Genomic DNA, 22,448 nt, shown 5'->3' on the forward strand with positions numbered 1-22,448 from the left:
ATAAGCCCCTCCACTTATAAGCCCACCCAAAAACCCTTACGAAGTTGTATAAGCCCAGGGCTTATAACCCGAATTTTACGGGATAAAGACAAACGGTGTCACGAAACTAGGCAAATGTTTGAATCGCATTCTGTTGACTTCGGATAAGACTGAGCCCTCTCTTGTTATGTGGCCACACAGATGGGACTTTAGCGTTTATAAAACTTTTTACACTGCGACTTCTGTTACCAAGGTGACTCGCGTGAATATGAAACCAATCACAGCGCTGAACGGGGAACGATACATTTCAACTTTGCGATTTGAGCCCATCAAGTCCACACTGACCCGGGTAGATTTGAAAACGCATCTTTTTTCCCCGGTTGGGCTAACCGTCCACACTGAAACGGCGTTTTCGGTCACCAAAAACGGAGCTTTTGAAAAACGCTCACCAATGAAGCGTATCGTTTTCAAATTTACTCGGGTTAATGTGGACGGAAGGCATTTTACTCGGCGTTTTCAAATTTCTCCGTTTTCAAATCAACCCGGGTCAGTGTGGACGGAGCCTAAATGTCGAGTTCAAAGAATTAAAAATTCAACTTGTTCGCTTGTGATAAATTCAACATTTCCTTTAGATAAAACCGCATTATAAATTTGAGGTTTCACGCGCTGGATTTTGACAGTGGGATTCGGAAAATAAATACATCTGACCTCCTGATGGCAAAATTATAAAGATTTTCCACATATTTCTTATGTTTTTAAGCTGCCTTTCAGCTGATTTCTATTGACATTATTTTGGAGAACAAATTTAACAAAACTCAAAATCATTGGACAACATATATGGTAACCGAGTACACCATGTTTTATTTCCGAAACTGTGTAAAAACAACATTACATGTGCTTTTTGTAACATTTGTAAATTATTTGATATACTTTATTCAAGGTTAACTAGATGAACGTAGAAATGTCCTCTGTATGAACCTTGTTCAACTGCTTTTATAAGCGAAAATATAATCATGAGTATCTTTACTCTTTGTGGTAAAACAATATTTCTTATTTTTTAGGCCATGTCCCTTATTTCTACAAACTTAATGTGTCAATTGGACGGCTGGGGTGAGAAGGCCTTTATTTACCTACAGTTCTTGCGCGCCCCTGCGACAATACTGTATATTTTTATACGCCATAAGTCAAGTTTACTATACCTCTCCTTATTCTATCAAATTAAAGCTAAAAGTCATATATATACATTGAACTTTTCTAACACAAGCTGCTACTTTTTTACGTGTAAACTCGAGTTCAATGTCGTGTGCCTGATCGTGTGAGAAAAAGCAATTCACTTCCATGGTGACCAAGCCCCGTTCTTCTTGGCTACCTTCCTCGCTTCAGCGTCTGGTGGTTTTTCACCAGATGGCACTGCCCCCTTCATGTAAAACTGCACGCGATCTTGGAGCTTCTTCACAATATCCGGGAACCTTTGGCTGAGGTCATTCTTTTCATATGGGTCAGCGGTGATGTTGTACAGTGCTACATCGACGATGGGAACTGGAGGCTGCAACAAAATAACATTTAAGCTGATTTCCTTCCAGTCCATACAGCGCAGTCTCGAGGTTTGCTTTCACTTTTGTTTTGAATCAGTTGATACGTTACACTACTGTAATATCGAACATAAAGTTTTTGAGTTCGCTATTACAAGTCGTATCGTTTAGAAATGTTCGTTGCGTCTCAAAATAGACCTGTTGTGAACAGGCAACGTATGTATACAGAAGTCCTACAGCAAATTGATTTCCCTAGCATCACTAAACCTTACCGCAAAAAAGAAGAGCCCTTAACCCTCCCTACCCCCGGGATCTTAGTTTCTTACAAGAATCAATACAGAGCGCGTGGCTGCCTCAATTCCCATACTGAAAGTTTCTGGGGTTTTTTAAAGATTTAACACTTACATCTTCTAGGTCTCGTCGAGACAACTTGCTAGCTTGAGAAGAACGTCTATCTTCTGGCGGGATGAAGTACGAGATATTAGGGACTCCCATAAGAAGCTTCATGTCTCCAACACGCAAGCCGATGCCTTGATACGCAAAACCGAGTTCCGACTCAGGAACAGTTTTGGTGTCTATATTGTGGAGGATCTCCGTTCTGGGAGAGCCTTCGCCGTTTGAAATTGCTCGCCACACGTCATATCCGTCAAGGTCCAACTCCTCGTCATTAAGATGGCCACCTGAAAAGCCAAAAAATATATATTTTCACCATCTCAGGGCAGCAAAATGAGATGTGTATTCTGTTGCAGGCGTTCGGTTGACAAAAAGATTGCGAAGAGAGGCGAGTAAAAAACAAAATCAAAAGCCCTCTGGGCTTAGTGTCTCGTGACTCTAATTTATTTGAAAATAGACCGCTTTTCACGTCTATTTATTGCTTGTAAAGATATCGAAAATTCAAAAGCGTGCATCTAACATAAAGAAACATTTAGACTCCTCACCCCTAAAATTTGAACTAAAACTAAAGCTACTTTTGTCGCTCGATAAAAGTTGTGACATTCACAACACGATATACGAAACTCTTGATTCACTTGTCAATTCAGAAACCTTTGTCGTGAATGCTTGCGCTGAACTTCACGATTTCACAGTTAAAGATAAAAACAAAGGTTTATTCCAACTACAAAAGGTTCTCACGCGAAAGGCTCAAAATCCAACTAAATCACAGGCGGCCCAAGCTCACAATAAGAGGAGTTTATATAGTAATTCATATGTTAATTGTATGCAAAAACGTGACTCTCGCCTTGCACCATATGGAGGTGTTGTGTTACGGCGGGTTGCACTTATGATCTCGATGATGTGATTTTACCCTAATTTAAAATTAGCCAGAAATATGTTGCAGTTTTTAAATAAAAATCAATTTTTCCTATCGCGCCGTCTTATTTGATGTGATTTTTCTCGATTCGTGGTGTTTTGGCGATTTTTGAAGCCAATTAGCCGATTTATTTGTGCGGTATGCCTGACATGTTTGTGCGCGATAAGGTTGAGAGCTCCGCACGCGAGCGGTGTTTTGTTACATGACTGGGACAGTAAGACAGTTGTGTGCAGTGTAAATTTCTAAATATAAGGATTCCGCACGCGAGCGGTGTTTTGTTACATGATGACCGTTGTCCGTTGGGTCGAATGTAAATTTCAAAAATATAAGGATTTGTATGGAACCAGAAGCTTATCGATGGAACGAAATGAAGGTGGTTAGCAAGCCAAATATATTGGAAAATTTTTCAAAAAGAAATGAGTTACCTTGCCTCTACGACGCTTTTGGTGAAGTTTGCGTCCTTCCTGAGCAGATCGTTGGCGATTTAATGCCATTTCAACCGATTTTTTTTTCGCGCTGTCCCCTCTCTACCAAAAATGGCATTAAATCGCCAACGATCTGCCCAGGGAGAACGCAAACTTCACCAAAAGCGTCGTAGAGGCAAGGTAAGTCATTTTTATTGAAAAATTTTCCAATATATTTGGCTTGCGAACCACCTTCGTTTCGTTCCATACAAATCCTTATATTTTTGAAATTTACATTCGACCCAACGGACAACGGTCATCATGTAACAAAACACCGCTCGCGTGCGGAGCCCTTAGCCTTATCGCGCACGAACATGTCAGGCATACCGCACAAATAAATCGGCTAATTGTCTGTTTACATCAAATAAGACGGCGCGATAGGAAAAATTGATTTTTATTTAAAAATTGCAACATATTTCTGGGTAATTTTAAATTAGAGTAAAATCTCATCATCGAGAGCTTGGCTTTATATAAACATAAGTGCAACCCGCCGTAACACAACACCTCCATATGGTGCAAGGCGAGAGTCACTTTTTTGCATACAATTAACATATGAATTACTGTATAGAGGTGTATAAACTCCTCTTATTGTGAGCTTGGGCCGCCTGTGACTAAATATATATATATATATATATATATATATATATATATATATATATATATATATATATATATATATATATATATATATATATATATATATATATATATATATATATATGCAGAATAATATGGATTTACCAAACGATGACTTCCAGTAGAAGGATCTAGAGAGATACGGTGCTTCAATGTAATTTTAGTTCAGTGTGTGATAAGGCGTCATTGAGGCAAACTTCTAACTGTTCCAGCTTTAATTTACACGACGTTTCGGCCTTCGGCCTTCTTCAGATGTGGAACTTACTATTTACAAGGTTAAAAAATAAGAGGATTTTTAACATTTTATTTTTTAACCTTGTAAATAGTAAGTTCCACATCTGAAGAAGGCCGAAGGCCGAAACGTCGTGTAAATTAAAGCTGGAACAGTTAGAAGTTTGCCTCAATGACGCCTTATCACACACTGAACTATATATATATATATATATATATGTCTGAATTTATCAAAACCAGGTCAAGGAAATTTTCACCTTTTAAGGCGCAAATCGCTGTAAACGCGTTTTTTTTCTCGCCAGAAACTATCTCCAAACTCCATGATATAAAAACTAAAGTGAATGTCAGTCTTTTTTTCTCTTCTCCTCTCTCTTCTCTACCTTTCAGCGCTGTATTTCTTTTTTTTCCCCTTTCTTGTGGCGTTCTAAGCCAATTCGCGCAGTAACGTACTTGTTCAAGAATACTGACGTCACTTTTCTTTGACCCGGTTTTGATAAATTCAGACATATATATATATATATATATATATATATGAGAGAGAGAGAGAGAGAGAGAGAGAGAGAGAGAGATTGATTGTAATATATATAGAGTTGCCTGATGATTGCTTCGTAAGAGGCATGAAACTCCGAGTAGCAATTAAATGTTTTTGAACTAGTCCGACTCCAGAAATTCATTCTTTATATATATATATATATATATATATATATATAAACTAGTCCGACTCCAGAAAACTAGTCCGACTCCAGAAATTCATTCTTTATATATATATATATATATATATATATATATATATATATATATATATATATAAACTAGTCCGACTCCAGAAAACTAGTCCGACTCCAGAAATTCATTCTTTATATATATATATATATATATATATATATATATACACCCGTTTTCAGAAACGTTTTCATCTAGAGAGATATATATATAGGTAGATACTTTTGTTTGCATTCACGTGCGCGCTCGCGTATTTCACACTTTATATTGTTGTATGTGCGATAAGCATCACCTAAGTGAGAAAAACATCCTTTTGTGTAATTTAGACGAGGGCGATTATGAAATGAATATGTGTAGCGTAAGTTTCAAAACATTGTTTCAAGATAGGTTGTATGAGTGGTTAATGCGACCTGTTTGTCTAGAAATGCCAGCTCCTCTCAGTAATGATTTCCGTTGGCGAATTATATGGCTAGTTTTTGGCCTTCAGAAAACTTCCGAGGAAACTTCAAGATTACTTCAGGTGACACAAAGAACTGTCTTCAATGTCTTACGTCGATTTCGAAGATACGGAAATGTTCGCCCGTCACGAATTGGAAGGCCGAATATCATGTCATCCATTACAAGAGGCGAAGCCTTCATGCTCATGGAGTACGTAATGCGCTATCCGGGAGCCTACTTAAGAGAGGCAATAGAACACATTGAGAGAATCTGTGGGCGAGAGTTTAGCACATCATCAGTATGGCGCTGTCTTCAACGTCATAATATTACAAGGAGGAAGGTAAACAGTAGCAACGACATCTTGTTCATGACCGATTTGTAGTTTTTCGAATCAGTGCTATTATGCTTAATTAATAATGCTTTCCTTTCAGCTAAGACGTTTTGTTGTGAGAATGCGAAGAGAACTTGTCGAACAATTTATGCAAAACATTTCCATTTTCACATCCGAAGAAATGGTGTTTATCGATGAGGCTGGCTTTGTAAGTACCGTTATTTTTAACAAAAGCGTAGTGATGATCTACTATTCAGCCAACAAGAACAGTTTAACCCTGGTTTCCATATGATTGTAGACGATCGCAATGGATCGCTGAATCATCATATGAAAACACGCATCTGCGATCGCTTGCAATCCATCGCAGACGATCGCAAAGTTTTTTTACCTGCGATCGCCCGCGATCGTATGCGATCGTTGCGATCATATGGAAATACAATTGCTATCCATTGCAATTGCGATCGAAACTTATGCCATAATATTGATAATCGATCGTATCATTTCAACACTTTGCGATCATCTGTGATCTGTTGTGATCGTATGAAAACAGTTCGCTCTGCGATCGTTACGATCACACGGTTCAGTAAATTTCTGCTATTTTACGTTCCACTTGGCCTACGAACACAGACGTATTTTCGGCTGTCGTTTCTCTTCGGCGGAAAAAAAACGACAGTCAGAAATACGTCTGCGTTCGCACGCTAAGATCCACTGCGATCGCCTGCGATCATATGGAAACAGTCTTAACTAGACCCCCTGTTTATACAAACTCCCATGTACGAATAAAAATGCTGAAACATTTTTACAAATGTTTTGGAATCAGCTTAGATTGACCAAATACACACGATGGCAAAGTTCTAGGAAAATCCTTGAAGCAGAATTCCAGAAATATCAGCGTCCAGTTAAACGCTAGTAACATCATATATATTTTTCTACATTGAAATCAAGCTTTTTAGTGGATTACTAAACGATAGGTGAAAATTTTTCCAAAGTTTCGCAGCAATCGCTTCAAAGGCGGAATAGTTATGAATGTAAGTTTGCCGCAGACAAGTGCGTCCGGAATAATTATAGTCTCCTTTGCAGCCGCTTTTTGGGACGTCACGCAACTTGCGTGACGTCCCAAAAAGTGGCTGCGAAAATGACTAGAATAATTAAGGAGTCACCTTAATTTTTTAGGATAGACGACTTGTAAGGAATTACGGGCGAGGTCCACGAGGTTGGAGAATTCAAGCACCAAAAGCAGCATCATGGGGCCCGAGGATATCGGCCATTATTGTTGCAAGTCAACAAGGAATTCAGCTTTGCCCCACAACTAAACAAACGATAAATGGAGAAAGGTTTCTCTCCTTTGTAAGAAATCAACTTGTGCCTATCTTGCAGCCCTATAATGGACAAAATCCAAATTCTATAGTCATTATGGGTAAGATTGTGAAGCAACTTTGTTTGGTCATCTCGGTAGGCATAAACCTTAACAGTTTTTTTTTAATTGTACTTGGCAGATAATCACCCCGTCCACCACTTAAATGAAGTCCGCCGACTGATCACAAGAACTGGTGCTCTTTTAAGATTTTTGCCACCCTATTGCCCAGATCTTAATCCAGTGGAAATGGTCATCGCCAACGCCAAAGCCAGAATCCGCGAACAAGAATTTTTGTTTGCACGCTTAAGGAGACCGCAGGGTCTAGTTCTCTTATCAATTCTTCAGGTGTCACGCGAACTTTGCGAAGCATTTGTTGCCCATTGTGGATATTGACGTTTAATTTACAGAAGACATATGAAGTTCCAATGAAAGCATCGTTTAATCACTAACAGTTGGATATTTTGTCACTGTCTTACTCATGTCCGTGTACAAACGCCAAACGGCGCGTTGGCGGGAAAACAAACGTCATGCTTAATCTCTCTAATAACCCAGGTCACGCGAGAAATTGGGGAGGCAATTGTGAGGCATTGTAGCCGATAATATGCTTTATTTTTTTTCCGTTTAATGTAAAGTTAACAATCCACTTTTTATTTCAATTAAATATTTGATTACAATTAAAGTTCGACAAATCGACACAGTTACAATTTATTTAAATTACTGTTTGATATTTCTGAGTTCATTTATCAAAATTGCTTTTTGTTCATCAAACTCGGCTTGGGATAAAATTCCTTCTTTTAGAAGTTCCCCAATTTCCTTCATCTGCCCCAAAATGACGGAACGAACCTAAAATAAAGGAAACAAACATAAAAATATGAATCAGTATTCTCCTTCTTGTATTGTAGTTATCTGAATACCCCACTTATGACTTACATTACAAGCCTTTTGCGTTCCTTCTGGTTTGGGTTGTGGCTCACTTGGCCTGTTGAGTACTGAAGTAAAGGCCTCTGCCATTTGCACAAATGTTTCTCCACACGATGTTGAGGTTGCTGATGCTTTGACCTTTTTCGGCCTCCTCTCGGTAAAGGGAGGGACATCTGGTGGCTTCTCGTAACTGTTATGAATTCCGTTTTCCTGCAGCAAAAAATGTGAACTTAAATAAACGTTCTACTAAATTACTTATTATTCCCAATCCAAAATATTATATTTACCTTTAGAGGAGTTAAGCGATTCCTGTGAGCGCCATTTATTTGAGCCAGTCTCTATAGTCTCTATACTATACGAACGACTCACGACGACAGAATAAGTGTCGTCAAGTGAGTCGTTCGTATAGTTAACGGATACTACGCAAATAAGTCTGGCTCAAATAAACGGCGCTCCCAGGAATCGCTTAACTCTTCTTAAGGTAAATATAATATTTTGGATTGGGAATAGTAAGTAATTTAGTAGAAAATCAATTAAATATTTTGACTACCGTACGAATAGCAAATTCAAGTCGCAGTACGGGTGCCGTACGAATAGCAAATACGTTTTTTTAAATCAAGAAGCAAAGTAAAAATATATTACTCACAATAGTCTCTGCCCACAAAAAATATTCGGCACTTGAAAACCGGTTCCCATGCGTGGAAGATAGGCGCTTTTGAATATTTTCCACGCGTGTGGGTTCTTTCTCGGTGTCCTCTCCAAGTGTAGCTCTGTCTTCAGCGGAGTCGTCTGCGCGTCGTATAAAAGAAAAGAAAAATAGCTGGCTTAATTCTAAGGAAAAACGTTAAGAAGCTTTAAAGCAGTCGCGATACTTGGTAGAAAAAATTTACGTACCATTTGTTGAAGCTGATTTCCTCTTACGTGCCGAGCGCTTTTCCGGCTTTTTTCGCTCGATAAATAATACTAACTCGTTCGATTTGTGAAGAAATCTGCTGTCGTATGCATCTTCAACTTGGTTGGATGTGTTCACTATGGTCTTTTGGTTGCTTGCACCAATAAAGCCTACGTTGACATCATCCAAAGAGATATCTTCATCGCCAAAATATGCCTTTGTCAGCTCAAAAAGCCTTCCTTTAAATTCGCCGACATCCACGCACTCGCGATCGTCGAAGTCTTGGACCATTTGCCGAGTGAAGGTCCGCTTATCACTGACGTCGTTATATATCCTAACCGTGGTCATGTAGTCCGACATTTTCAAGCTGATATCTGTCCAGGTTTTGAAACGCTAACCTTCCACCCTTTTATAAATAAAAGGCGGATAAACATGACAAACAATTTTTTTCTCACATATACGCGAGAAGTCAACTGAGACACAAAAGGACGTTTTTCTCACTTAGGTGATGCTTATCACACATACAACAATATAAAGTGTGAAATACGCGAGCGCGCACGTGAATGCAAACAAAAGTATCTACCTATATATATATCTCTCTAGATGAAAACGTTTCTGAAAACGGGTGTATATATATATATATATATATATATATATATATATATATATATATATATATATGTAACCGTTTTTCTGGCAGTCGCCTGATGATTGCCTCGTATGAGGCATGAAACTCAGAGTAGCGAATAAATGGTTTTGAATTAGTCCGACTCTACTATTCTATGTTGTAACAGCTCTGGTTTTACCATCGAGCACTTTTATAGCAGATGAAGTCTTCAGTCTATCGACTTGTTGTCTACATATATATATATATATATATATATATATATATATATATATATATATATATATATATATATATATATATATATATATATATATATATATATATATATATATAATCTTTTTTCTAATGAATGACTCAAATTCAGTTGACTGCCATTCAATACAAATCTGTTTCGTAGGCCACCATAAAGGTGACCCACTCTTCAGTTAAACAGCATGTACACTCTATATATATATATATATATATACCCCGCTTCTAAACGATGTAATCTATGCCTCTGGGAGAAGTACTTTATTATTTGTAAACCTGAGCTAGGCTCTCTGAACAAGCGAAATGAACTGGTGACATCATGTAGACACGCAAACAAATTCCTCCTGAAGAATGCTAAATTTTGAAGTTTCTCTTGTCACGCAATAGTTTTCACTTTGTATTGTATTGTTTTGTAAAATAGTTCACTTTTTCTAGCTATCATATTTCCAACGGCCGCATGTGCATTTCAAATCAGTGTAACGATGTAAATTCGCATTTGGCAATTTTATCTGATGAGTGCTGCACGGTTGTGTAGTACGAAACTAAATAGTAATAAAATGCCAAGTCAAATGTACAGTTGATTTGTTCATCTTCTGTTATAATCACGCTCTAGTTTACTATTGAGCACTCTGAAAGCAGTTCTGCAATTCAACTCGATATATATATATATATATATATATATATATATATATATATATATATATATATATATATATATATCATCACAAGCATCCAACGCTTTCCATCTTCATAGAAAATTATAACTTTATCACAAATGAAGACATTTTTTTCATTTTTTTACCTATATTTCGACGCCTTATAGGCGTCTTCTTCAGGGTAAATAACAGTCTACCGACTGTAACGAACTAGTGTACATGCTGTTTAACTGAAGAGTGGGTCACCTTTATGGTGGCCTACGAAACAGATTTGTATTGAATGGCAGTCAACTGAATTTGAGTCGTTCATTAGAAAAAAGATTATATATATATATATATATATATATATATATATATATATATATATATATATATATATATATAAGATTACATGCTTAAAAACAAAGTTTTGAAATCGATGCCTTAATGGTATCCATTCCGATCACTATCACGGTAATTAAGCGTCCATCTTGATTCATATGCATACTAATTGATCGTTGCTATTTCTGTCAGGCGGATAATGTTTGTACTTATAATTGTCACGCGACTTGTTTCCGACACCTTATCAAAAGCGATTTTTCCAAGCAGCCGAAAGTAGGCTTGACTTAAATTCAAAGTACATTCCAGCATGTAGCCGTTGAACAGTTATAGGACTCCGATAACAGCAGAAAAAGAATACAGACAGAAATGCTTGAGAAATTGCTCTGATAAAGGTTTCTGAATTGATTGTCGCAAAATATTATCTGCTCAAGTAACGCAACCCGTGACATGTAACCCTTGCACGTAAATTTAATTAACCAAAACATATGTATTGTAAACAAGAACCGGGTGAGACATTGATTGTTATCAAAAGCAAATGGACGGACTCGACAATTTAGAGATAACGCCTTTTAGCAAGCCGAAAGGATCTCTAAATAGAGCGTTATCTCTCTCTCCAGAGAGAGTCGTGACGTTCACTTTGCAATTTGGGTGTTAAGTTTTGTCTTTCTTACAGCGACGAGTTGACCTTTGGCGTGTGTCTTCGTGACTGTTGAATTCCCACACGTTTTAGGGTAATACTCGAATTGAAGACACGCAAGGAAAATAAAATAATGTCCACGGGATCTACCAGTTTTTTTTGAAGTAGTCCTACAGCAATAAACGTAAAAAAAGAAATAAATTTTAAGAACAGTAAAGCGTGCCTGTATTTTTACACAATAAGCCCTTTACAATAAATACTCCTAACCTACAGTTTGATAAACCAGCGCGTTAGTTGCGACCTTTGTAAAGAAACATTATCTGTTCTTTGATATGAAATTCCGGCGGCCTCAGATCACAAAACAAATGTTGACATGGCGGGAAAATTCGGCGGCCTCAGAAAGCAAACACGCATGGAATGCACCTCTCTCCCTGTAGATATATCTCGTGTCGTCATGACAACGTCATGACGTCACGAGACAAAAACAAGTGTTACATGTAGTCGAAGAGATGCTGCAAAATAGTTCTTTCGGCCCCTTTCTCCAAACACCTTGCTTTCTTTCCCCTCGCCATTCAGTGATTCTACGCACTGCTCCCCAATTAACCGAACGCCTGGCAAAAGGCTACACTGACGCAACTGACGCGATTTACCAGTGCCAAGAGCGGGAAAACATGAAACTGGCGGTAACCGCGGGAAAACATGTTACTAGTGGTAAGCGCGGGAAAACATGTAACCAGTGGTAAGCGCGGGAAAACGTGTACAGAAAAATATGAAACCAGTGGCATGCGTGAATAAAGTCGCGTGAGTCGCTTATTGGCTGATAAAAAATGCCTTGGTTGGCCTTGGTTGGTTAGAGCACATTACACGAGTTTCAAAAGTAAACTATGATGCCCGAAAGCGCCAAACCAAAGCTAACACATACGTTCTCAAAAACCCTTTTCTGAGAAATGAAAAGTTGATTTACCAGCAAGATTAACCAATGTTGGGTACCAGTCCGTCACGTGAATGAGCCCTGTACAATTCACTCCACTCCTGGAGAGCATTTTGCCGTGTACGAACCCCACCCCTCTGATTCCTCCCTCCCACAGAGTATCCTTGTGTCCTCTCAGGGGGTAGTCATAGCCGCCATTCTTTGGTATACCGCCATTGTCAGTACTGAAAACCATAACAGTGTTGTCCCACAACCTTGAGGAACAAAAATTATATATTTCCTAAATTAAACCTTTCCAAGAAAATATGAACTTTATCTTGTGTATAAATCTCCCACCCAACTTCTCAAATAAGCCCTCTTAAAATAACAGAGGAGAAAACAAAAAGATAACATAAATCTCACAACTTACATCAAAGTTGTTGATTAGTATAAAAAGTAGTCTGCATAGCAAGCGTTCCAGTACTGATGAAGAGTTCTCCACTTCTCTCTACGAAAATTGGCTTAAGGGCAAGAAATAGGAGGAAGAGGAGGAGGTGATGGGATTAGCCTGCAAATTGCCCTCGCCTTTATTTTTGCACATCCAAACTCTGGGAACACTTGCTAGACAGACTATATAGAAAATAAAATATTTTAAGTTTTCAAGGCTGGACTGTAACAAATACCCTGCTTCCTTAAACGCATCTGTTATGTTTCCAACTGCTTCATCCATGATGTCTACCATACCAGCGTAAGTTCGTCTTATAGTATCATTTATAAATGCATACTTGTCTGTGTGTTGTTTAGGAGCTTGGACTGGTGAATGGACATTCTGAAATGCCATGTAAAGGAACAAGGGGGTACTGGCATCATGCGATTTCACGATCTGTTGTGCACGCTGAAAATACAATGGATGGTGTAGTATATGGATACTTTATTTACCCTTCAGATTTTGTAGATTAGATTTATCATAGCAAGTATCTCCAAGCATTTCCCACTCCGACCTCAGTGACTGGAGTACAAGCCCAGACCACAACATGGGGAAGTTTGTGCCCTTCTCTTTGCGACAACTGTGTGGGTTCTTTAACGTCCCCTACTAACAAAAACTTTATTTATTCACCCCTTAATATTTTACTGACCACAACAGTGAAGATGCAGAAAACAGAGCCTATGGCTAATCATCCTCGTCCACTGAAGAAGACTAGAATATCTACTGCACATTTTCCTCAGTTAATTTTTAAGACCTAACGAGTTACTGTATGTATTGGTCCAGTTTGGGTTTGACCAACTGGTGCTCTACCAACTTAACTAACCAGTCAGCAGAATTGCTTTCAACGTCAGCAAGGGTGAAATAAGTATATTAATCACACAAATTTAAACACAAAAACTGTCGTTTCACAGTTGCGATCTTGTGTTTGAAATGTCTGGGTAACAGCAACCATGCATAGTTTGAAAAGACACTAAACTTATCCCATGCATACAGAATTTCAGTGCATCCACTGTTTTATCCTATAAACTGATAAACTTTCAGGCTACTGGAACATATTAACTTACCTTTGTAAAAGCATTAACAGAGTATGTTCCATTCATATCCCTGACAATTTCTTTGTTGTCTCGAAAATCAAGAAAACGACTCTGTACATGTGTGTAATGATCCTCTGCACCATTGTAAAATCCATAAAATGTATCAAAGCCACGATATGTTGGAGTGCTGTCCCAGTTATAGAACCCCAGGTGCCACTTTCCTATCATGTGTGTACTGTAACCTAAAAAATGCATGAAATGCGTAACTTAATGGTTCTGGTCTACTGGGCTTATTTTCCACCAGCAAAAATGGCATATGTAATATTAAATTTATTTTTCCAGATTTCTTTCCACATTTCGTAGAATTGGCCGACAGTAAATAGTGTTTAAAAAAGTATAAAACACAGTTTACAGTACAATTGTATATGTTTCTGTTTCAGATATGTTTTGAATACATCCATCATTTGCGTGAAAATAATGGAAAAAAAAAAACTGCATGTGATTAGACCAAGCAAGGCCAAAACTGCAGGTATTGTTTTTTATACCATGCCATAGAAAATACAGCCAATCAGAAAACAGGAAAGCCGTTGTAGATTTGACGGTATTCAACCCAACTTTCCCATTGTGCACTGCGATCTTATGCTCAACGAAATTTTGTAAGCGTATAATAATTATTATTCTATGCAGAGCTGCAAATTTTTTTTTTCACTTGAAAGGACATACCGGTATGTCCTCTAAGACACCATCTTGGTCGGACAAAACAAAATTGTGGTCAGACAGATTTGTATTCATTGTTGCCATAAAATGATTTACAATTAAAAAATTGTCCAGACATCATGTCCAACCACACTCGGTATTTCGTCGGACATGAGCAAATTTTGGTCGGCCAATGTCCGATGACTGACTGCTATTTGCAGCCCTGCTATGGCATGGTATAAAATAGTTACACAACACTTTCTCATGGTATACTATGGAATATCCCACTTGTCACTTGTATAATTTCTTGGTATACACACTTGCCTAAAGGCCTGTGTGTATAGTAAGAAGTGACTTGTGGGATATTCCATAGTATACCGCTTGATTAAAGCGCATAACTATACTATATATGCAATTCACAAGACATTACAAATGACATTTAAATTTTATAAGAAATTTTTCATCGCTGCTAAAGCATTAACATACATACATACATACATAAACTTTATTTAAGTGTCAGGGTATTTTAAGCTAAATAACTAATTGGGGATACTAAAATAAGTATACAAATATAAAATATAAAAATACTAATATTATATAAATAGATATACAAATATAAAAATACTAATATTATATAAATAGATAAATAGATATAAAATATAAAAATACTAATATTATATAAATAGATATATAGATAGATAGTTGAAATGACACAAATATGTTTTAAAATTCTAATAAGTTAAAAAATGATTTCAAGATTACTAAGCCTGTGTTGCCAGGATCATTATGGCTATGAATAATAATTTATAGCATATCTGAGCCACAAAGAGTATGGGGAGAGCGCACTCTCCTCCCATCTTCGGTTGCAACACCCCCATGTGGGGTTATTGACTGTACATGTAGATGTAAATTTTTGATTTATCAAAACCCAGATTCTCACCAACTTCTTTGAGCTTTTGTGGTAGAGTTGTTAAATTCAAAGGCAGGCCAAATGGACGTCCTGCATGAATAATTCCATGCTGTAAGCCTACATACAGAAAAAAGAATATAACTATAGTTAACTGTTTTATCTGCTGAAGTATATAGTGAATTCTCCTAACAACTACTATAAGAAATGTATGAAGACCAGTAGGGAGAATATGTATGTTGACAGCAAGGCTTCAAGAGTGTGTGAAAAATTTTTTCTTTTACAGCAAGGAAGGATAAAATAAGCCTGCGAATACCTTCCCGACAAATGATACCCTATTCTAGACCAAAACTCGCTGATTTCTATACCCTATCCAGACTAAACTGCTTGAAAACCATACCCTTCACAGCGGCACATACCTATATAGCTCATATATGGGAGTGCCCTCCCCCCCCCACCCGCCCCGGGAATGGGGTACTGCCTCCAAGCCAGACAAAAACCTCGTGACAGTCACATGTCAAATTATTGTCTTTAATTCCAGTTTATATATAAAGTCAGTTAATAATACATAGTGAATTAAATTCATACTTACCAATATGTATAGGATATCTTCCAGACAGCAGTGCTCCTCTTGTTGGCGAACAAATCGGCTGAACATAATAACTATCCAGAACGACTCCTTCGCTAGCCAACTTGTCAACGTTTGGTGTTTTTATTTTCGAACCGTGAAAACCCACATCGCTCCAGCCGAGGTCATCCACAAGAACGAACAAAATATTAGGCTGTGATGAAGCTGAGGTGACGAATGTGTAAAGTTTTGTAAAATGAAAAAGAACGAGAACGCTGAAGAGAAACTTCATATTGCTGCCATGCCGAGTTCTTGACATTTGCAAATTAGTCACGCTTTGTCACGCTACCTTCATAAAGTTAACAGCTGTCCAAAAGAAACGAGTACTCACATTGTGTCGATGATGTCATTGTAAATCAAAGACTCGAAAGAGATTCAAGCGCCAAGTACGGTAGTACCTTGCAGGTGATGATCTTTAGATCGCTTTGAGCGGTGTTTGTACACGTTTTACAGCAACATGGCTCACGGCAATTATAATTTTTATCGATCAAAGTCTCTGAATGCGCAATGGGAAGATCTGAGTCGCTCCGTTAGCTATGTTTTGAACGAACACGAGGGACCCGAGCCAAAAGCGGAAGCTCTCCGTCAGATCTCAACATCTCACTGGGTCGAGAGCTTGGAACGAACGCACTGTGCTGAAGGAAATTGTCGGAAGAAGTTTACGTTGACAGAAAGAAAGCATCACTGTCGAAGGTAAAGCTGTTAACTTGTCACAAGAAATATTTTAATGGAAAGGCGAGAATAATGTAACTAAAGAATAACTACAGTACTTATAAGCTATATTGCTTCGACAGTTCGACTCCGTGCGCTTTCTCACTAGTATAGTTATTAATTGTAAGCTTAAAGACTTGATGAAACTCTCAGAAGATCACTAACTAAAATCATTTCACGTATCGCGTTCATATTTGAAAATGTTACGTTATTTGAAGGATATTTTTTTATGTTAATTTTCTGTATTAAAGTTTGTCTGTGGAGAGGGATTATTTCGTTCCCAGGGTCTTCTCCGGTCAGAGTTGCCATCATATATAAGGCCATGGTGAGAACTAAAAGAAAACCAGGTGTTTCTCTAGAGAACAACAGATGACAAGAGTTCAAACTTTTGCTTACATTTGAACAGAAACTCTCATATCTTGTCCATTCTCAGTTGTGTAGCCTGTAAGTGCATCCAGTACCTGGCAGGGGGGGGGGGGGGGACTCCTATATGGAAGTGGCAGGGATGCGCATCGGAAATTTTGAAAAGAACCCCTAAAAGAGACTCATCTCCGTGTGGTTAAAGCTTTTTTTGACCCCTAAAAGATACCAAAAAACTAAGAATACAATTTATATTTTCTTTGTGTGCAGCCATAAACGAGACCATTATGGCCAAAATATTGGTGTTTTGCGCAGAACAGCCCAAGTGAGACCAAAAAAACAAAATTTACACCCCTAAGCGAAACAATGAGCATCCTTGCCCCTCTTTCATAGGAATTCCCCCCCCCCCCGGAACAAGTTTTGTCAAGTTGTGGGGCTCTCATCAAAGTTGGCTCTCTTGAGAGACATTAAAGGCTTTAATATTCTCATTTGGTCCTTGCTCACTGAAAACTCTCCAGCAACTCTCATCCTTCACTCTTCGCAACTTTCATTTTCATTTGACCTAAACTGTGCATCTTTCAACTGTTTATAGGGGAGGAAGAGTGGGTAGAGACATTCACAGTTGAAAGTATTTTTTTATAGGGATAACATTTGGAACATTAATAACATTTTTTTTAATCTTTTAATTTATGACAGATGTGGTGAAGTGTTTTGTGGCAAGTGCTCTCAATACAGGCGTCGCTTATCACTCTTTGCAACTCCAGATCCAAATGGAATTAGTTACAGGGTGGGTACAATGTAAACTGTCTCTGACTTACCAATAGGTAACATGAGGTTAAGTCTGCATTCAAGCCGTGGCCAATCAGGACAGAGCTTAATTCTCGATTTCGACTAGGACAATTCTATACCCCCCCCCCCCCACGGATGGAGAAGCCCAGGTTTGCTCTTAAAATTAAATTTACCAGAGTACCAATTTATACACCTGGGTGGAGATAGACACTATAAGAGTTAAGAGTCCTGCCCCAGAACACAACAAAGTGATGCCAACTTGGGCTCAAACCGGGACCGTTTGATCTGGGGTCCAGTGCACTAACCATTAGGCCACGTACGGAGCCTCCGTACGTGGACACCTTTGGGACCACAGTTTGGTGTTCACAATAGAGAAAGTCCGTAGTAGCTGGAGTTATTTTCAGTAATTTTTATTTGCCGGGACTTCAATTCCTGTCCGTAATAGTGAGGTGTCCGTAAGGCGGGATTTGACTCCATGGTTGTCTGTATAGACTACAAGCTGTCCTTAAAAATCAACCTACCGGTAGATAAATTTGTGGCTGAGGTCTACCGTCTACCCGTTGTCTTGTCTCTGTTGTGCTGTTTCATCAGTGTGGAAATTTTGGGGTTGAATCTTGGATGTCTCTACTTGGGGGAAAAACTGAGTACACGAAAAGAAACATCAGTTAACTCTGGCTCTTCCTTGTTATGGTTTAAATCTATTTAATTTTCTAACCGCACTTGTGATTCTCATTTTAACAGGTGTGTAAGAGATGTTTTGATGTGGGACCCCAGAAATTTGGAGCAGCCCGCTCATTAATGAGAGAATTTCACATTTGGAGAGAACAAAAGAAAAGAGAGAAAAACAACAATCACACTGATGGGCCCGTTCAACCGGTGAATGATTTCAAAGAAAACAATGATGTCAAAGAAGAGTTGCAAAGGCTTGTCGAAGGCTATACAAAGCACATTGGCAAATCTAAAATCAAGTCTTTTGTGACAGAAGCTTTCAGCTTTGTCAAGATCCCGGAATGGCAGAAATCAAAACACTGGATGGTGAGGAAAAATAAACCACTGAATGTGATGGTCACACGACACATCTCCAGGGTCTGTCTAGGACCTGTACGCATGCGCAGGGCCTATTACCCATGGAGTGGCAGCCATGGACAGCTGTTTCATCCTTGTTAGGACTCATCAGGATGCCATAGCCAAGTGTAAGGTGTAAAGGCGGGGTCTATGATCTTATGTGAGACCCTTATGTCTGCCCATGCCATGCTGATTAGTTCTTACAAGGACGAAACAGCTCTCCATGGCTACCACTCCAAGGGTAATAGGCTGTGTGCATGCGTACAGGTCTTGGCCAGACAGTGGAGATGTGTCGTGTGACCATTGCATTCAGATGGTTTATTTTGAGAAAAAAAAAGCTAACCTGTGAAGTTGGCAGTTCCACAATTGAAGGGGTGCTAGGAATAAATTCTCAAGTGACTTCTGATTAATTGCTAGATTCTCCTTCCAATTTGCCGTGTGTGTGTGCTCATAAATTAAAGGGAGAATTTCGTATTAGATCAGGAGTCACTTAGGGCCTTATTCCACGAGCCCCTTCAATTTAATGTAGAAAGACTAAAGCTGTTTGTGACCTTTCTTTTCAGCCAAGCTCATCAAGAAGTGACTGTACTTTGTGCAGTAAAAAGTTTAAAGTGACCGAGACGAAATCAAACTGCAAGTGAGTAAACAATGCATAATACCACGTCTTTTCATTTCAAAACTTCAACGGCCAATAGCGCTTTAGACTACTAAAAAAAGAGCACGAGTGGGAAAATGTCCATGAAAAATCTGGGGGCGAGACGTGCGTCTCTCTCAGATTTCTCACGGTCATTTTTTCACTAGCGCTCTTTCTTCGATTCATGCACGCTCGACGGACTATTTAAAAAGACGGACTGCTACTAGTTCTAAAAACCCATTAGAGTGTTCCATTCTCGTCCCAATAGCCCTTTCGTTTCTCTTAGCCGGCTGGGCCTTGACACAAAAAAACAAAGGGTTATGGGGACACAGGATTTCCAGTCCTAGATTCTAGGACTTCCGGTCTTCTTGTATGCGGTCATGATGTTTCGAAAGAATGTATGAGAGAGTCGTTACGTTTTTGACTTCCGTTTAGGAATTATTTGTTCCAAACAGCCAATCAAAAAAGTTCGAATTATTTCGAATTACACCTCCAGAGCCCTTCGTTTTCTCGTGCCAAGGTCCAGTCAGCTAAGAGAAACGAAAGGGCTATGGGGACGAGAATGAGAGTGTTCAGGACAGGAAATGATTTGGTACCTATTTTGGGTTGCGCGGGAAGAAAGAAAAAACCGCCGTCACGGTGCCCTGCCGTCATGTTGTGTTGTTGACTTTGGTCAACCAGGCATGAAATCGTTTGACTGTCTTAAAGATTAATTCAAATTTTGCTGCGCGCGAACAACCACGCCCTTTTAAAATGAGAATCCTTCCTTGAAGATGACTTTTTGTTTTGGAGTTTGTGGGGATCGACAATGTGAAAATCGTCTGGCTACATTGTAAGCTCGAAAAGTGCAAACTTTACTGAAAATAAAGTTAATCCCATGTTAAGGTGTCTGTTGATTAATTGACATATGGCTTTCTGCTTCGCAGGGTTTGTGGCGCAATAATCTGCTCATCTTGTTCTTCGGAAACCCTCATCCTGTACCCCGCTAAAGAGTCTGGTACCGTACAGTGGACGCTCATCAACATTATCGGTTCCCCGGATGAAGAACCAGCCGGCTGTTTGTACGTGCGAGTGTGTAACGCTTGTCACAGCAAGGCGGCGGAATTACAGGGCAATACCGTCACCGATGGACCCGCCGTGGGGTCAATATTAGATGATATCGCGGATATCCACACGACACTCAGAAGGCTTCAAGTAAAAATCAGCGATTTGTTGCCCAAATACGAGACACTTGTTGACGCAGTTGAGGCAAAAGGCGACTTGAAAGGGTTAGTTCCTGCTGAGAGTAGCGCGACGCAAACACTAGCCAAGTATCATGTTGATTTATCGGATCTGTTCACGCAGTTTGCTATTGACATGCAGGGAATCCGACGGCTTAAGCCGCAAACTAACACACAGATAAAACTCGCCAAGAATTTAACCAGCAGCATGTTTAACTTCTATGGTGACAACTTTCCAGTGTTCAGAGAATGCAAAAAACGCGTGTTTGAAATACTGCCGCAAGAAGTACTGGAAAAAGTACAAGTGATCGTTGATCAGAATGCTATTAACAACTCGTACATTTATATCAAACAACTTGGGCTTGAGGCTTTGTTATTGGCAGATAAACACAAGTTCGACAATCAAATCGCCGTTTTTCTCGCCGATTGCGAAAATGTCTGCCTCAACGATTTGAGAACACAGATCGAGGCGTGCCACGAAGACTGGGACCGACACCAGGAAGTTCTTCGCGAAATACTCCAAATAAACGTCAAAAAGCATCGCCTGATCCTTCCCTCGAGAAGGTGGACTTTGGCGCACGGCGCAAATTACGTTCAGTGTTTCTTGTTTGATAGGTCTAGTCTTCTTGTGGCGAAAACACTTCGACAACTGAACGCCAAAACAACAGAGAAAAAGTTTTCCGCCTCGAAACAGGCACTACAAAAGTTAAGCGAGCAATTATCTGGTTTACAATAATGTGATAGGTGGTAAAAAAAAAAAACATGGTAAAGCCGCCCCGGCCGTAAAGCAACCCCAGGAAGGGAACACCTCTTATAAGTATCCCGGTCCACACATAAACACTTTATCTGTAAACTCCAGGAGTGGGGTTGGGGGCACCTCTCATAAGGCGACACCGAGTCATGGTCCTAGCTGGCCACACATGAACACTGTAACCTCCAAAGGACACCTCGCATAAAGGGACACTAAGGTATGGTCTCTGCCACCCATTAACACTGCATTTGTAATCTGACCACGCACAAATACACCATTTGTCGCCCATTTAGACGTGGTTAGTAAACATGGTAAATATATCAATTTAGGAGAAGGCAGCGTGGCCCAAAGGTTAGGGTGCTGGACTTGTAATCTGGAGGCCAAGGGTTCGATTCCCGTCGGAGACTCAGAATTTTTCTTTGTCCCACGCTCGTGTCATGTTGAAAAGTTCATCTTCATTAATTTGTTTCATGTACACGGCCACACAAGCCTCTTACTTGATCAGACCACGTATAAACAAAGTTGCTAACTTTTTTGTTAAAAATAACACTTTATTTTTGTAACTATTTCTTTTACTTAACTATTGTAAATATTCATCTACGGATATACTTATTCCTACAATAGATTGATATGTTCCGACGAAGAGCTCATACTCGAAGCGTTTTTTATAATTAGTTTTTTAATAATACATATATCTTTATCGAGATTATCAAGATAATCAAGATACAAACAATAAAATAATATAAATGTAGGAATAAAGTATAACAGCCATTTTCATTATTTTCTATGAACAGAATTATATTAAAGCTATCATGATGTACAAGACCTAGTATGGGCTGATACCAAAATATCTGACTTCAAGTGAATGCTCCAGTACCGTTTAAGGGGCACTGAAAACAAATTAGCCCTCCCACAACCACGCACTGACTATTTAAAGGAAAGTTTTTCATAC

The 22,448-nt window shown here is 38.9% G+C and overlaps 3 protein-coding genes across 3 annotated transcripts; 2 read left to right on the forward strand and 1 right to left on the reverse strand.

Annotated features, from left to right (window-relative positions):
* Positions 1-1,107: 1,107 nt before the first annotated feature.
* Positions 1,108-16,201, reverse strand: LOC144661960 (arylsulfatase B-like). The gene is made up of 7 exons (XM_078522684.1): positions 15,931-16,201; positions 15,372-15,458; positions 13,766-13,977; positions 12,898-13,109; positions 12,269-12,489; positions 1,917-2,191; positions 1,108-1,525 (listed from the first exon to the last, which is right to left on the reverse strand). The coding sequence occupies exons 1-7, from the start codon at positions 16,196-16,198 to the stop codon at positions 1,310-1,312; spliced, it is 1,491 nt and encodes a 496-aa protein (XP_078378810.1). The 5' UTR covers positions 16,199-16,201; the 3' UTR covers positions 1,108-1,309.
* On the forward strand, positions 5,299-7,393 carry LOC144662950 (uncharacterized). Its single transcript, XM_078523881.1, has 4 exons — positions 5,299-5,652; positions 5,744-5,851; positions 6,817-7,060; positions 7,140-7,393. Exons 1-4 carry the CDS (start codon positions 5,299-5,301, stop codon positions 7,391-7,393), a joined length of 960 nt encoding a protein of 319 aa, XP_078380007.1.
* Positions 16,202-16,360: 159 nt separating the features above from the next.
* LOC144661958 (uncharacterized) lies at positions 16,361-21,668 on the forward strand. The gene is made up of 5 exons (XM_078522678.1): positions 16,361-16,659; positions 17,734-17,824; positions 18,568-18,861; positions 19,455-19,528; positions 20,452-21,668. Exons 1-5 carry the CDS (start codon positions 16,424-16,426, stop codon positions 21,479-21,481), a joined length of 1,725 nt encoding a protein of 574 aa, XP_078378804.1. The 5' UTR covers positions 16,361-16,423; the 3' UTR covers positions 21,482-21,668.
* Positions 21,669-22,448: the final 780 nt, after the last annotated feature.

Source organism: Oculina patagonica, chromosome 8 (assembly GCF_052425735.1).
Source record: "Oculina patagonica isolate OP01 chromosome 8, crgOcupat, whole genome shotgun sequence".
Classification (NCBI taxonomy): domain Eukaryota; kingdom Metazoa; phylum Cnidaria; class Anthozoa; order Scleractinia; family Oculinidae; genus Oculina; species Oculina patagonica.

Coding starts and splice junctions, on each gene's coding strand:
- LOC144662950 (XM_078523881.1), top strand. CDS start 5,299: ATGCCAGCTCCTCTCAGTAATGATTTCCGTTGGCGAATTATATGGCTA. Junction 5,852..6,816: donor TTATCGATGAGGCTGGCTTT/GTAAGTACCGTT, acceptor TTAATTTTTTAG/GATAGACGACTTGTAAGGAA. Junction 7,061..7,139: donor AAATTCTATAGTCATTATGG/GTAAGATTGTGA, acceptor TGTACTTGGCAG/ATAATCACCCCGTCCACCAC.
- LOC144661960 (XM_078522684.1), bottom strand. CDS start 16,198: ATGAAGTTTCTCTTCAGCGTTCTCGTTCTTTTTCATTTTACAAAACTT. Junction 15,459..15,930: donor AAGATATCCTATACATATTG/GTAAGTATGAAT, acceptor TTCTGTATGTAG/GCTTACAGCATGGAATTATT. Junction 12,490..12,897: donor GATGCGTTTAAGGAAGCAGG/GTATTTGTTACA, acceptor TTGTTCCTCAAG/GTTGTGGGACAACACTGTTA.
- LOC144661958 (XM_078522678.1), top strand. CDS start 16,424: ATGGCTCACGGCAATTATAATTTTTATCGATCAAAGTCTCTGAATGCG. Junction 16,660..17,733: donor AGAAAGCATCACTGTCGAAG/GTAAAGCTGTTA, acceptor AATTTATGACAG/ATGTGGTGAAGTGTTTTGTG. Junction 17,825..18,567: donor CAAATGGAATTAGTTACAGG/GTGGGTACAATG, acceptor TCATTTTAACAG/GTGTGTAAGAGATGTTTTGA.